The sequence below is a fragment of the Chlorocebus sabaeus genome, chromosome 9 (assembly GCF_047675955.1).
Source record: "Chlorocebus sabaeus isolate Y175 chromosome 9, mChlSab1.0.hap1, whole genome shotgun sequence".
Classification (NCBI taxonomy): domain Eukaryota; kingdom Metazoa; phylum Chordata; class Mammalia; order Primates; family Cercopithecidae; genus Chlorocebus; species Chlorocebus sabaeus.
Window position 1 is genome coordinate 104,593,333 of NC_132912.1, and position 15,462 is coordinate 104,608,794.

Here is a 15,462-nt window from a genome sequence, read left to right on the forward strand (position 1 = left end):
CCCGGGGGAGGCACCCGGTGAAAGGGTGAACTGCAAAGTGCGGGGAAGGAGACTAGCTCCCCAGCAATCTGCCCCTAAACCAAAAGTCACGGGGCTTGTTGGGGGGAGGGTGGAGAAGAGCGCGGGACAGAAGAGCCACACTGAGAGGAAACCCCGCCCCTAATTCTCAGGCACCCCTTCTCCCTTCCCCCTTCGTCAACACAGTTCTGGCTGAGGCAGAGCCTGGGGTATCATCTCTGAGTCCCCGCTCCGTTTGCCTCCATGTCAGCCTCTATTTTCTCTGTTGTTCCTCCTCCCATGTATGCGTCTCTCGTGGTCCCAGACAGTCCCCACCGTGCTTAAAGCAGGATAGGGATGCAAAGGAAGAGTCAACCCAGCCTCTAATATTAGCAGGCTCATCGTGAGCCAATGGACTACTATTTCGTCTTCTCTCAAGTTCCAGAAGGACCCTAACTCTCACCCACTCCACGACCCCGTCTCTGGAACCTATTCACTCTCAGGGTGCCTCCTTCACTGATCTAATGGCCCCCAATAGACCGACTAGGAAGATAAGAAAACTAGTGAACCATGTCAGTTTCTCAGATATCCTTGCTCTTTTGTTCCTCCCCTGCAGTAACTTTTCTGCCCTTCTCTTCTGTCACCTGTCCTGTCCTAGATTCCTTGTTTTCCAGCAGATTTGGGGAGCGACTGACAGGTTTGGGGATCCAAGTCCAGATATACAGTAGGAAAGAAATGCCCTTGTTATGAAACCCCTTCTTTAAGATTAGCTCCTTTTCCAAAGGCAGGGCTAGCACAGAAGCTGGGCTCCCTCATCTCCCAGGAATGGATCCTGAATGTTTGAGCTCCACAGGTCTGCCCTTCCTCAGGATGCTTCTGGGCTCCGCACCCAAAAGCCCCCCAACCCCTTGCTATGAGGATGAGCGGCCCTTGTCTGGTGGGTCTGAAGGAGTGACCTGTTAAGACCAAAAACTTTAAAGTGACTCAAGCACACTTAATTTCTTCAATTAGCTTTAATTTCTAACCACTTGATTTAATCAATCCAGCAGGAATTGTGGTGGGAGTTCCAGCCTAAGAGGGGGACAAGTGGCTGAGGGTAAGATTGTCTTTAGGAGCAGTGCCCTGCGATTGGCTCTCCCTTGGCTCTGGAGGAGCCTCCACAGACCTGGCATAGAAGCTGGGCATAGAAAGTGCTTGGGCAGCTCCTGTTGAGGTTGTTTTCCAGGAGAGAATGGACACTCTCATTTGGAGTTCTTGGAATAGGTATATGTGAATAAACTGGTAAAGAGAAGGGCCTTTACAATGGAGGGCAAGGAGCCCTCTGCTTAGTGCCCCATGCCCTTGACTCATCCTTATTCACTTGGAGGAAAGGCTGGCAGGAATCCAGAACTGGCCAAATGGGTTGGCTTGCCTCCTCAATACCACTATGTTTGGAGATAAGGGAACTAACTCCCTTCTCCCTCCTTCTACCCAGAGGGCAAGGGAGGTTACAGCTCTGTGAACCCAACTGGCCTCTACTAGGGCCAGGAGACTCAGAGGAAGGAGGAGAGTTCACAAGGGTGGGTAGGGGTCCCCTAGCCAGATGGGAGCAACACCTAGGAGATTACCTTACCTCTATGTTTGAGGAATGAGTCTGGGCAACAGAGATTAAGAAAAAAAAAAGGCAACACTAAAGACAGTCCCACACAAATCAATTTTTAATAATTTCAACTTGCCACCAGCTTCAGATCCAGCTGCTTTGGGGGTTTATCACCAGGGAAAATACTAAATGTCCCAGGCTGAGCTATCCATTCAGTGATCAGATGACCCAGCCTGTGATCTCTTAAGAACCTACATCTACACATGGCAGCCTGTTAGTGGATTCTCTGGAACTAGCGCATAGCTGCTTAATGTTAGAGTCAGAACTCTGGTTGCCAGGGAGGGCAAGTAACCCAAACAGATTTTAGGTTAAATGGACAGCAGCCCAGGTGGTCCCAGACATGCTCTCACTGCTGAATTCCTCCACTTATTCCTAGAATATACCGGTGCTGTTTGCTCCCACCATCCTGAGGGCTTTAGAAAGTGCTTTAAAAAGGGAGGATCTCGAAGCAGCAGCTATTTCAGAGGCAGCTGTGGGGAAAGCCTATAGAGATTCCATGGAAGCTATCCAAGGGAGGAAGCACAAGCCAACTCCCCAAAAGTCAGATTTGCCTGTGGCCCCACCCAGAATCTGAGTGGACAGAATAGAGGCCTTATGCATGATGCTCACCTGGCCTGTTTCAGATGGAGGGCACCCTACCCCCAGAAAGTTCTCTCCCTCCCAGGCACTAGACCATGACAGGAACAGATTCCTCCCCAGAGGAAATTCTCAGGCAGGTTGGATGTAAACAACAGCAGGGTAAGGGGGTGGAACACGTGGAGGGGAGCTTAGCAGAGGCAGGAGAGGCTGCCAGAGGAGGGGGGGCTAGGGAGGCAGGGGAGCTGCTGGAAAGGGAACCAGCAAAGTAGGCACCTTGAGGGTTCCAGAAAACCTGTCAATGTTTATTTCATACATACCCTAAAGACAGAGTAAATGAGATTAGAAACGAAAAGTTAAGGTTGTGACCCTATTGTGCTGATGGGTCAAATGGGTCAGAAGGAGGGGAAAGATAACGGTACTCCTAGTGCCAACACTAAAATTCAAAAGGCAGTGGCCAGAGAGCAGAGCACTGGGCAGATTCTCATCTCCAGTTTCCCAGAGGAGTCAACTCTGAATTCAGAAAATAGGAAAACTGGCCGGGCACGGTGGTCATGTCACGGTGGCTAACAGGAACAAACTCTAGAGGATGTGAGAAGAACATCTAGGCTCCCAGCACTTTGGGAGGCTGAGGTGGGTGGATCATGAACTCAGGATATTGAGACCATCCTGGGTAACATGGTGAAACCCCATCTCTACTAAAAATACAAAAAATTAGCTGGGCATGGCGCACACTCCTGTAGTCCCAGCTACTCAGGAGGCTGAGGCAGGAGAATCGCTTGAACCCAGGAAGCGAAGGCTGCAGTAAGGCTGAGATCACACCACTGCACTCCAGCCTGGGTGACAGAGGGAGACTCCATCTCAAAAAAAAAAAAAAAAAAAAAAAAGGAGAAAGGTACCCCATTCCTACCCTACCCTAAATCTGAGCCAAGGGTCCTGATGACTGGACAAAGTGCCAGTGGGGGCAGGGGACATAGATTTCAAGCCAAGCACAGCCCCAGGCCCAAAGGAAGCAGGATGTAGCTCCAGCTGTATCTGAGAGTTCATCTGTTTTCAGAAGCCGAGCAGAGCCACTGACTCAGGGTGCTGGCATTACCCTGAGGCTTGCCTCACCAGCTCCCGAGAATTAGTCAGTAGCTACAGCTTGTAACCTCAAGATTGGAAATGTAAGGGGCTGTTAGGGAGCCCACTCTGGAAGTCCCCATATTCCTGGAGGCCTCTCCCCACTGTGCCCACCCATTCCTCCCCAAATAAGATTATCCCTGGCTTGACCCTCTTGCCCCTGCTGCCCGAGCTCCACTGAAGTGTAGTCTTCACCAAGAGAACTTGGTATCTGTGTTTCTCTGCAACCTCGGGGGCAGCCCCCTCTCCCCTCACTCCCCCTCCAGCCCATGATCCTCATGGGTAAGGGCAGTCAGAGGCTGCTCAGTTAGGCGTGGCCTCAGGAGATAGTGGAGAACTCCTTGAGCAGGACTTCTTGGCTGAGTGTATGGAAGGCCAGGTTTCTCCGGACGTTGGTGCTAATGGATCGAACCTGGGAAAGGGTAGGTGGGGAAGGTGGGAGGGCACAGCCAGAGAGAAAACAGGAGAGAGTCAGTTCCAAATGGGAGAGGACAGTGCCTGCTACACGGGTCACTAGAAGTCTCTCTCTTAGGAAATGAACCCTTAATAGCTATTATCCCTGCAGGCAAATGAGCAAACAGTTCCTTGACAGCAGGGAAGGAGAGAAGAGGGGCTGACAGGAACTCTAGAGGATGTGAGAACAACATCTGGGCTCCCAGGGAGGTAGAATCAGGCACAGACAAGAAAGGAGGGCTGAGGCTGGCCTCTGTTCCTGCTTTGGCTATGCAGAAGGGGGACTGGGCTGCTCAGTGATCTGATGGAGGAGGAGAAACTGAGGCCAGAGGATTCATGCTCTAGTACCACCTCTCTTTAGATGTGTTTCTAGTCTCTTCACTCTCCCTTTGGATTTATCTACATTTTCAGGTTGGCAGGAGTGTTTAGAGATGCAGTCCTTTTCTGGCATAGATGGTAAGGGTAAGATCCAAGGAGGCCAATTTCAATGGCCAGGGCCAGGTGACACTGCTAGTGAGTCCCAGCTTGGGAGCAGGGCCAAGTGTTCTTAACTCCTATAGTACTCCTTCTAAGATGCCTGCCCACTCGAGAGGAAAGCCTGGGGCGTATCCTTGCCGTGTGCCCACTGCTCACCTCACGTACTCTCTACCCACAGAACCCTGAACGAAGTGTTGCCTGGGTCAGCCTGGGAAAAGCCTGTAGAGAAAGGGTCAGAGGGCCCAAGTCCCTACTCTGAGAGGGTTCCAAGAGGAATCTGGCAGACTCTTCAAGGAGATTTTCCCATAGGAAATAGCTGTGTAGGTTGCCTGAGAAACAAAAAGGGAGGGAGAAGGACAGTGTGTCCTCCTGGGCCCCAAAGTCTCAGAAGCTTTCCTTCAATTTCTGCTATGCTATAGGAAACTTAATGAAGTCGTCAGGAAGGAAGCAGAAGAAAGGGCAGCATGGCAAACAGCAGGAAATTTGAGCTCATTAGCTCCAAACTGGACCAGACCCTCTTTGCTCCCCTGTGCTAGGGGAACGAATATGAGCAGAAATGAGTAAGGCCATGGTGAGTGTCTCAGAGCCTCAAGACACCACTCCTGTAACCCTCTCCAGCTCCTCACAGATTGCTCTCTGTTAACCACTGGCTCCCAGTACTTCCTCCACATCAACTTAAAGACTTGCCAACCATTCCATAAAAATGCTCTACTCTGCTATCACTTTACAGTAATGATTTCTGTGTTCCAAACGAACTCACCCCAGAACATGTTTTCCTGACCCTTTGGAAGTCCAAAATCCTGAGGAATGTCATGTCAGGAACAGAGTTGGGCTATGTTTAGCACAAGACAAATGATCTAAAATGCAGTGCCTTTACCACACACTTGGCATGGGGTAAGTAAAAGCTGAGCTGATGCAAGTTCAGCCCCAGCAGAGGGAGGTCTAAGGATAGGGAAAGTGGGTACAGAGGCCTGCATGTCCTGGTCTCGGTTCCCAGCCAGGATGTTTGTGTAAAACCAAGCTGGTAGGGTGACAGGACTGCAGGGAGGCTGAGTTTTTCTTGAGAACGGCTCAGAGTACAGGGCAGGAAAGGGACCATCAATAGGGCTAGCTCTGTGGAGACACTGACTGGGAAGTTAAGTAGGAGGCACAGCAAATTCTCATGGCTCCAAGTGCCCAAGGGTTGGGGCTGCAGGAAGCTGAGTGATTGGAAAGCAGGGAGCGGAGACTGGAGAACTAGATTGGGAGGGGACTCAGACCAGTGGCCAGTTAGGAGTTTGGGAAGAAGTAATTCCATAAGAAGGGGAAGAATCAATTACTCTTATTAGTTGCCCTGAGGACAGGTTAAGGAATAATGAGCTAGATCTGCCCCTGGGAACACACATCAAACCCCAGGCCCAGCTGGAGCTGTGCAAGGGCTGTCTCCATGGCTGCAGAGGAGAAGTAGGCAACACCACCTCAAATAGCATCTTCTCTTACTGCCTGGTACAGTGGCGGAGAGAAGTTGCATACCCCATCCCAGCAGACCCCTCAAGTCTTGTTTTATCTGCCCTTAGCAAACCGCAGTTGTCCCCTAGAAGCCCATCTGCACAGTAGAACCCAGTGGCTGGGGGTGGGCCCTTAAGATACAGGCAGAGGCAGTAGGGCACTTACCAGCTCTTTGAAGAAGGCAGCTTCCTTGTGCTGCTCTGAGTAGCGCTCATACTGGTCCAGGCCGTCCTGCAGCTTCAGTGTGAGTGTGTCATAGTTGGCTCTCACCACCTCCAGCACCTGGGGGACATCAAGAGCCAGGCAGGGCTTAGGCCATGCAAATCCCACATCCCTTAGCTCCACGCTGCTGATCTACTGGTTTGGGTTTGGTCTGTGACAACACCCCCAAGAAACCTTGCTCATTACTTATCTTCCAGAAAATAGCCTGGCTATAGGAAACGATGCCTCAGGTTTCTAGGACCACTTTCTCTCTCTCTCTCTCTTTTTTTTTTTGAGACTCAGTCTCGCTCTGTCGCTCAGGCTGGAGTACAGTGGTGTGATCTCAGTTCACTACAACCTCAGCCTCCCAGGTTCAAGCGATTCTCTTGCCTCAGCCTCCCAAGTAGCTGGGACTACAGGGACACACCACCACAGCTGGCTAATTTTTATATGTTTTAGGAGAGACGGGGTTTCACCATGTTGGCCAGGCTGGTCTCGAACTCCTGACCTCAGGTGATCAACCCACGCTGGCCTCCCAAAGTGCTGGGATTACAGGTGTGAGCCACCGAGCCTGGCCAACTTTCTAATCTCTCTCTCTCTTTTTTTTTTTTCTTTTTGAGACACAGCCTCACTCTTATCGCCCAGGCTGGAGTGCAGTGGTACAATCTCGGCTCGCTGCAACCTCTGCCTCCTGGGTTCAAGTAATTCTCATGCCTCAACCTCCTGAGTAGTTGGGATTACAGGTGTGTGTCATCATGCCCCGCTAATTTTTGTATTTTTAGTAGAGACGGGATTTCTCCATGTTGGCCAAGCTGGTTTCTAACTCCTGACCTCAGGTGATCCACCAGCCTTGACTTCCAAAAGTGCAGGGATTACAGGCTTGAGCCACTGCAATCACCGCGACTTTCTAATCTCTTCTATTCCCTGCCTTTCCTGAACAGCCCAGCCTGGCCACCAAGTCTGTTTACTCTGAGTATGGTAAAAGAGCATGAGAAGAGGTTATAGAACAGTAAGCATCTCAGCTTACCAGTATCCCTGACACCACAAATGTGCTCTCAGCCTTATCCTGAAGCTTTCCCTGGCCAGGTTGTCACAGTTGCTGAGTAAGACTTTGCCAATGTCTCCTTCCTTCTCCCATTCTGGGAACCACATTTCTTCAGTCTTGGGATGTTCCTCAGCACCATCTGCTACTTGTTTTCATTGCTCAGTGCCAACTCAGTCTTCTTATCCAGTGCCTGGACTGAACTTCAGGGCATCCCAGCCTTTGGGTATAGGGTATGCTTTCAAGACTAAGCTAGAGCCTTTGTTCTGTGGGGTTTTCCTCCCACAACACCTCTCTGATTTTCTATGTGGGGAGGACTCAGACTTCCACTGACTCCAGGAACCTTGAATATCTGTGGTTACAGAAAGAAGGGACTGTTCATAACCAGGCCAGATGTGACTTCAGCTTATAAGATCATGAATCAAAGGCAGGGGCAGTTGAGGGAGAGGCACTACACATCAAATCAGAAGAACTGAGCTAGGAAGAAAGGGGAGACCAGGAGAGGGGATGATCATTCACTCTGATCATCAGAGTGAACTTGATCTGACCTGGAGGAAAGCCTATGGCATTGTGGAGCGCTCCCTGCTCAGTAGGGAGCTTGGAGGAATTAGTGAGTGACAAGGAACACACAGCTCTGATAGAAGGGGGTGGGGAGTTGGGAAGACGAAATAAGCCAGAGTCAGGATGGAGGACAGGCTCCTGAGGGGCCCAAAGGTGCCTCTGCACTGCTCCCTGTACCAGTCCAAATTTGTGCCAGGCAGACTTCACTTGGTGGCAAACACTCTGGCTGCCAAAAATTCCTGAGGAGAGAGAAGGGCTGGAGGGCACAGGGAAGGCTTGTGTCCCTATGGGAGAGTTACCGAATTTGGTTTGGGAAGGAAGGAACAGCTAGGGCAAAGGTCTGGCCCAGTTTTCTTCCCTTCAGACACCCAGTTCTACAAGATCATTCTGCCTGGTGTGTCCCATAGACTGAAGTATAGGCTGGTTCCTCTGCTTCTCATTCCATTTGTCAGTTCTGTAGGCAGGAGGACTGGTACCCAGCAACAGCAGTCACCCACAAAGTAATCTGGTCCTCTCATGCACGTGGGCTGGACTCATGGCTGGAATATCTGCAGCCAAGGTCTTGGCTCAGAAGTGAATGGCTCAAGCCCAGAAAAAGGCAAAATTCCTCTAAGATGGAATCAGCCCCTAGGAACCAGGCAGAATAGAATAATACATGTTTTCCTATGCCCTGAAATCTGGGGAGCTTCATCTATGCTTAAGACCCAGCAACTTGGACTCAGCCTTTCCTGAGGGGTATCAAGTGCCAAAGGACAAACGTCATGCTAAAGTCAATTTCTGCGAAAGAAGTTACTGCATGTGAAGAGATGGTTGTACCTTTTGACTACATCCTGAGAGCCTCAGGCTGCAGGTAAGGCTGCTTTGATCACCTGGACTTTCTCCTCTTGCCAGGGCAGGGGAGAAGGTCTAAGGTCTCACTTAGAAGAGTGATTTCTTCCTATCCCAATAAATCTGGCTTCTGCCAGCATGGTTTAGTTTAGTTTGTTACAGGGAGGTGAGAGCAGATAAGGTCCCTGAGCTACTAGCTCCTTGGAAGAAAACCAGAAGCAGCCGGACGTGGTGGCTCACGCCTGTAATCCCAGCACTTTGGGGGGCCGAGGCAGGCAGATCACCTGAAGTCAGGAGTTCAAGATCCAGCTTGGCCAACATGGTGAAACCCCGTCTGTACTAAAAATAAAAATATTAGTGGTGGTGCACACCTGTAATTCCAGCAACTTGGGAAGCTGAGGCAGGATAATAGCTTGAAACCCGGGAGGTGGAGGATGCCATGATCTGAGATCGCGCCACTGTACTCCTGCGTGGATGACAGAGTGAGACCTTGTCTCAAAAAAAAAAAAAAAGAAAAAAAAAGAAAAGAAAACCAGAAGCCTGGCTCGACTTACGGTGCTCGTGATCTCAGCTCTCCTCTTGTCCAGACACTGTCTGTTGCCACCTCCCCCTTCCCTGGCCCTTCCTTTTTTTTTTCTTTTTTTGAGACAGAGTCTTGCTCTTGTCGCCCAGACTGGAGTGCAATGGTGCAATCTTGGCTCACTGCAGACTCCACCTCACAGGTTCAAGCGATTCTCCTGCCTAAGCCTCCTGAGTAGCTGGGATTACAGGCACCTACCACTACGCCCGGCCTTTTTTTTTTTTTTTTTTTTTCTTGTATTTTTAGTAGAGACGGGTTTTATGGTATTGGCTAGGCTGGTCTCCAACTCCTGACCTCAGGTGATCCACCTGCCTCGGCTTCCCAAAGTGCTGGGATTACAGGCGTGAGCCACGGCGCCCGGCCTTCCCTGGCCCTTTCTTGTGGGCTTACTTCCTTTCTTCCTCTTATACCCAAGGAAAGTTGCCTGTCAGTTCATCTAGTCTCTGCTGTCTCCTGCCCTTGTCACTTTTTTTTTTACTCCCAAGGGAAAAAGATATTCTAGGCTCAGGTCTGGGCTCCAACCCATCCAAGACTTCAGAACACTAGCAGGTACTTGCCTAGCCTGGGACTTTGCTTTCTGTAGTTTCAGACTTAAGGAACATGTCTCATTTGAGTCTCAGCACTGGCCTGGGACATGGTGAGGGCCACACTTAGGCAGAGAGCCATCTCCCAGAGCCTCTGCCTAAAGACCTGAGGCTTTACCACAATTTGCAGCCTCAGTATCTGCTTCCTGGCAACTCTAAAGGTCCCTCTCAGGTTGAAATCCCTTTCCAATCCATCAGGTAACAGTCTACGCCCCCGCAAGCACAAGGCTACCTTCTTTCATCGGCCGTTGGGCTTGTGGGCTTCCTAGAATCATGCCAGCCACCTCAGCTCAAGGTAGCCTCAAAGCCCGTAAGTCACCTACAGGTCACATGCTCTCCAAGGAATCCTCACACCACCACTTATGACCCTTAGGAGACGGAGAGTTGAGTCTTGGCAACAGCCTGACAGAAAGTTAACTGAGCTGGCCAGGCACGGTGGCTCACGCCTGTAATCCCAGCACTTTGGGAGGTCGAGGTGGATGGATCACGAGATTAGGAGATCGAGACCAGCCTGACCAAGATGGTGAAACCCTGTCTCTACTAAAAATACAAAAATTAGCTGGGGACAGTGGTAGGTGCCTGTAATCCCAGCTACTTGGGAGGCTGAGGCAGGAGAATCACTTGAACCCGGGAGGCGGAGGTTGTAGTGAGCTGAGATCATGCCACTGCACTCCAGCCTGGGTGACAGAGTGCGATTCTGTCTCAAAAAGAAAGAAGAAAGAAGAGAGAGAGAGAGAGAGAGACAGAAAGAAAGAGAGAGAAAGAGACAGAAAGAAAGAGAAAGAGAAAGAGAAAAAGAAAGAAAGAAACAGAGAGAGAGAAAGAGAGAGAGAAAAAGAAAGAGAGAGAAAGAGAGAGAGAAAGAAAGAAAGGAAGGAAAAGAAAAGAAAAAAGAAAAGAAAGAAAATTAACTGAGCTAGGAGTTCTACTCTTGTTATGGGACTTCAGACAATTCACCTAGCCTCTTATTATGGGACTTTAGACAATTCATCTAGCCTCTGGGAGTCTCAGCCCTTTTCTCTGTAAAATGGAACTTGAACTCACCTTCCTAAAATGACATGGGAATAAAAGTTTTTAAGTTCCTGAATAAAAGTTTTAAACAACATACAATTGATGGAAACACTGTCATCCCAATGGCTACACAGCTACCTAGACAGCTCCTATGACTCAAAAGTAACTACTTTCACAGTCCAGGAAGTACCTGCCTATTTCAAACTGTCCCAAAGATTCTATGTGCATAAGTGATTCTTCACCACAAAGGAACATCTTCTGGGTTCAAGTGGAAGACAAGGGATACAAAAATGGACTCAAAGATCTCATGCCCTCTTCTTTGCCTCAAAACACTTTGCCTCAACTTAAGTGAGGGGAAAACAAAGCGGGCAATGTTTGGGAGGGCCTAAACATCTGCCCCTGAAGTCTCTGGAGGTAAGGGGCCTGGGAGGACAGCGAAGTCATCAAGAACATAGGATTGAGGTCAGAGACCTACGTTTTAGTTCCCAGTCAACCACTAATTAGCAAAATAAATTTATGCAAGTTTCTTAATCTCTTTGAGCCTCAGTTTTCAGTATCTATAAAATGAAGACAACAGCATCTACATCTTGTAAGGCTGATGTGAGGATAACATGAGATAATGATTATACAATGCCTGGCACATAATCAATAGTCAGTAATGGTTACTAATTTTATAATGAAAGATTTTCTGGTGACAAGGAGCATTTGGAGTTATGGCTGTCTCAAGATAGTTCTAACCATAAGCCAGGGGCTAGGGCCTCATGCTTCTTCATTCAGCCTATGGCAGATTCTGGTGAAGAGAAAACAACATTGTCTATTATTCTTTTTTTTTTTTTTTTGAGACAGAGTCTCACTCTGTCACCCAGGCTGGAGTGCAAAGGTGCGATCTCGGCTCACTGCAACCTCTGCCTCCCATGTTCAAGCAATTATCCTGCCTCAGCCTCCTGAGTAGCTGGGATTATAGGTGCGCACCACCATGCTGGCTACTTTTTTTTGTTATTTTTAGTAGAGATGGGGTTTCACTATTTTGGCCAAGCTGCTCTCGAACTCCTGACCTCATGATCCACCCACCTCAGCCTTCCAAAGTGCTGGGATAACAGGCATGAGCCACTGCACCAGGCTAACATTGTCTATGCAATATGAAAGCAAGCCTCTCACAATGACCTCACCATTCTCAGTGTAACTAGCAAGGCATCAGCCAGAACTCAGACAATGGCCAGGATAACTTTGGTAGTGCAAAGTGACACAGGTTATACTAAAGAAAAACTAAACAGAGAGGGCTGGCTTTGCATGATACAGGTTGTGAGGCTGTTGGCTACATCAGGATCAGGATGTCTTCAAGACAGGAAGTAGATGAGATCCTAGTGCACAAGGTTAGTTCGAAATTGTTGACAAGGTTTCAGACACATACACACCTTAGCACACATAATATGCATTCCTCACAGACTATTCAGTAGCCTGTGCTCCATTTATTTCAGCAAGGCCTTTGAAACACAAAATAATTTCTACCCTGAAGATAGCAGTGGCAAAACAAGAATCGCCAACGTCGAAAAGTTCCTGGCAATGGCTATTCAGTCTCAATGCCAGAGGGCTTTGCCTTGTGCCTGAAAAATTACTCAGTTTCGAATCTCTGTTGACCTGAATTCCCAGCAGAATAACAGTGAGAGGACGACTAAATAATAGGATGTGACCTGGCAGCAAACTTGTGTTCATTAGTTTCTTCTCAATTTAAGCTGACATTTACAGTTTAACCTGTCTGGGGAAAACATGGGAAGCTGCCACCAGCCCTCTCCCAACCAGGGCAACATGTATGGTCTTTCCTAGGGGCCAGGCTGCCAGATGAGGCTGAGACCACAAGATACTAACAGAGAAGCTTACAGAGACTTCTTACAGAATAGAAAATAAACCAGGAACCTAACAGGATGGTAGTGGGGAATAAAGAGGCTACAAAATCAGAAACCTAGGTTCAAATTTTGAACCATCATTTACTAGTTATATGATTTTGACCTGGGTTTTAGTTTCCTTAATGGTGAAGTGGTCATAATACTATCTTCTTATAACATTATGAAGATTAGAGATAGTACACAAAATAAATATAAAAAATAAATGATAGGGCCTAGCAAATAGAAGGTGCCAAATGGATGAAGGCTGTTGAGATGGAAACAAATAGAAACAATGAAAATAGAAAAATGGAAGTATCTGATGTGAGGGAGGGGAAAAAAGAAAAAGTGTATGATGTATCCGAATAAGATGAATCAGCTTGTTACATGGTAGCCAGGAGGGCCTGGAGTTATTCCTAGCATCTGAGGATAGCGATAAGGAAAATCATACCTTTTTTTTTTCCTTTGAGACGAAGTCTCGCTCTGTCACCCTGGCTGGCATGATCTCAGCTCACTGTAACCTCCACCTCCTGGGTTCAAGTGATTCTCCTGCCTCAGCCTCCCAAGTAGCTGGGATTACGGGTGCCCGCCACCACTCCTGGCTAATTTTTGTACTTTTAGTAGAGACAGGGTTTTACCATGTTGGTCACATTGGTCTTGAACTCCTGACCTCAGGCGATCTGCCTGCCTCGGCCTCCCAAAGTGCTGGGATACAGGCGTGAGCCACCACACCCGGTTATCATACCTCTTTTTGGCTAAGTGCTACTACATGGACAAAACCATAGAAATAATAGTTCTGGATCAGGTACAGTGGCTCACACCTATAATCCCAGCACTTTGGGAGGCCAAGATGGGAGGATTGTTTGAGGTCAGGAGTTCAAGACCAGGCCCTGGATGACGGAGTGAGACCCCGTCTCTATGTTTTATTATTTTTTTGAGACAAGATCTCACTGTCATCCAGGCTGGGGTACAGTGGCTTAATAACAGCTTACTGCACCCTTGACCTTCTGGGCTCAAGTGATTCTTCCACCTCAGCCTCCCAAAGTACTGGAATCACAGGTGTGAAAAAATATATGCATATATTTGTATATATTTATATAAAATAAATTATATAAAATATATTTATATATTTATATAAACATATATAAAGAAAAAAATAATAGTTCTGGGAGGAGCCTTTGAAATCACTTACCTAGTTCATGGCCCTCATTTCACAGAGGAATAAATAAATGTCCAGAAAGATTGGAAATCACCCAAAGTCATAAAACTGGGATTATATACCAGAATTTTCTCTCAATCCAGTGCTCTTCCTATACTAGCAGGCTGGTCTAACCTGCGGCACATTCTTGAGTTTACAGGCTAAACTTGGGTCTTCAGAGACCAAAGATTCGAGGAATTCAAACTTGCTTCTCCTAAGAAGTTTGGAAGTACGATTTGTGGAGAGCTAAGAAAGTAACCTGGTGAAGCCTTGATTTGCTGTTTGAGCGTTAATGATAGCCGTTTACTCACTTTAGCTGTTTACTACCCAGCTCCTTAGGGCTCCAGGGTTTGACAATTTTCAATACTAGCAGTTGAACACCCCGCTTAACCCTGTTGATAGTTGGTGTAAACCAACAAAATTTTATAGACCACTCCAAACTCATTATCAGCAATATCTGATTTTGGCTGCTATTTTGATTACTCCATACTCATTTTAGATGAAAGCTTGAAATTCAAAGGTCTTTGATCTTTAATTGGGCTTTTCAGGCCTCTGCCATCCTGTGGTCTTCAGGCTCGGGGTAGAGTGTCAAAAGATTCAATAAATTCCTTCTACAACGAATGCTCCTATCTCAAGGCTAATCTTCCATTTTCCCAAAGAGACTGTCATCATTCTGTTCCACTTCCATGCAGTTCTGCTTTAACCCTAACTCCTAATCATAAAAAAATTAATCTCTGGATGACTTGAAACAGATAAAGGAGTTAAAATGGAATCAGGAGGAAAAAAAGATAAAAAGGTTTTTTATAGGATTTTCATAATAATTTCCATCCATCTGTCCCACTGGATTCTTGATTCTACTTTAGCTGTTTACTCACTAGAGAATATGATTTTTTGAACCCATTTCTTCCACAAAGCAGGAAAGGACAGCCTGAGTCATCAGACTCTGAAAACACAAACAAGAGCATCACCAGGCTAAGTCCATACACTGCCCTTGCTTCTCTTTCCCATAATGTGGAGGGGGCTGGGTAGGCACTACTTATTCTGCAAGCTGATAATGGAGAAATAATGAGTTTGTTCAATGGCAAGTTGGGTAATGGAGTTTATTCCTCATGACGTTTCAGGATTTCGGACACATCTATCCTGGTGCCCACAGAATCAAGAAGCAAGAAGTCTGGACCACAAAGCAGGTATACAGAAAAAAAAAAGAAGGACTGAATAATCAGGTTTGCTCCCCAAGCCACCTTTCTAAACTGTTCACTGCTCTGACCTTTCTGACCTCCTAGTCCTAGCATAATTGTCTTATCCTTAAAAGAAATAGTGCTGGGCTGGGTGCAGTGGCTCATACCTGTAATGCAAGTACTTTGGAAGGCCGAGGCAGGCAGACCGCTTGAGGTCAGGAGTTCAAAACCAGTCTGGCCAACATAGTGAAACGCCATCTCTACTAAAAATACAAAAATCTGCCAGGAGTGGTGGCATGTGCCTGTAATCCCAGCTACTTGGGAGGCTGAGGCAGGGGAATCGCTTGAACCCAGGAGGTTCAGTGAGGTTGCAGTGAGCCAAGATCATGACTGGCGACAGAGTGAGACTCCACTTCAAAAAAAAAAAAAAAAAAAAAGTGCTCAGCATACCTTGGGCCTTCAACACTGGTCACTGGCAAATCGACTATTAGAGGAGAGAGGAAGGTCTAAGAAGCTGCAGGCAGTTTTTAATGGTAAATACACAATGAAATCTCCCTCTCACCATCCATGGAGAGACAATATCACAAGTCAAACATACCATTTGTCAGCTAGAAAGGCTGAAGTCATCTTCTTTATAATACCCAGCA

The 15,462-nt window shown here is 47.6% G+C and overlaps 1 protein-coding gene across 3 annotated transcripts in view; it reads right to left on the bottom strand.

The window, feature by feature from the left end:
• Positions 1-1,671: 1,671 nt before the first annotated feature.
• ARMH3 (armadillo like helical domain containing 3) overlaps positions 1,672-15,462 on the bottom strand; it is a 227,652-nt gene continuing 213,861 nt past the window's right edge. For 2 of the 3 annotated variants that reach the window (XM_038009495.2, XM_038009496.2), the window contains exons 25-26: positions 5,918-6,034; positions 1,672-3,746 (exon numbers count right to left, since the gene is read on the bottom strand). In XM_038009495.2, the coding sequence (XP_037865423.1) occupies positions 3,654-3,746; positions 5,918-6,034 (210 nt within the window). In that variant the 3' untranslated portion in view covers positions 1,672-3,653. Of the gene's footprint in view, positions 3,747-5,917; positions 6,035-15,462 lie in introns of those variants that run through there. The other variant, XM_073019294.1, reaches the window with a different exon arrangement.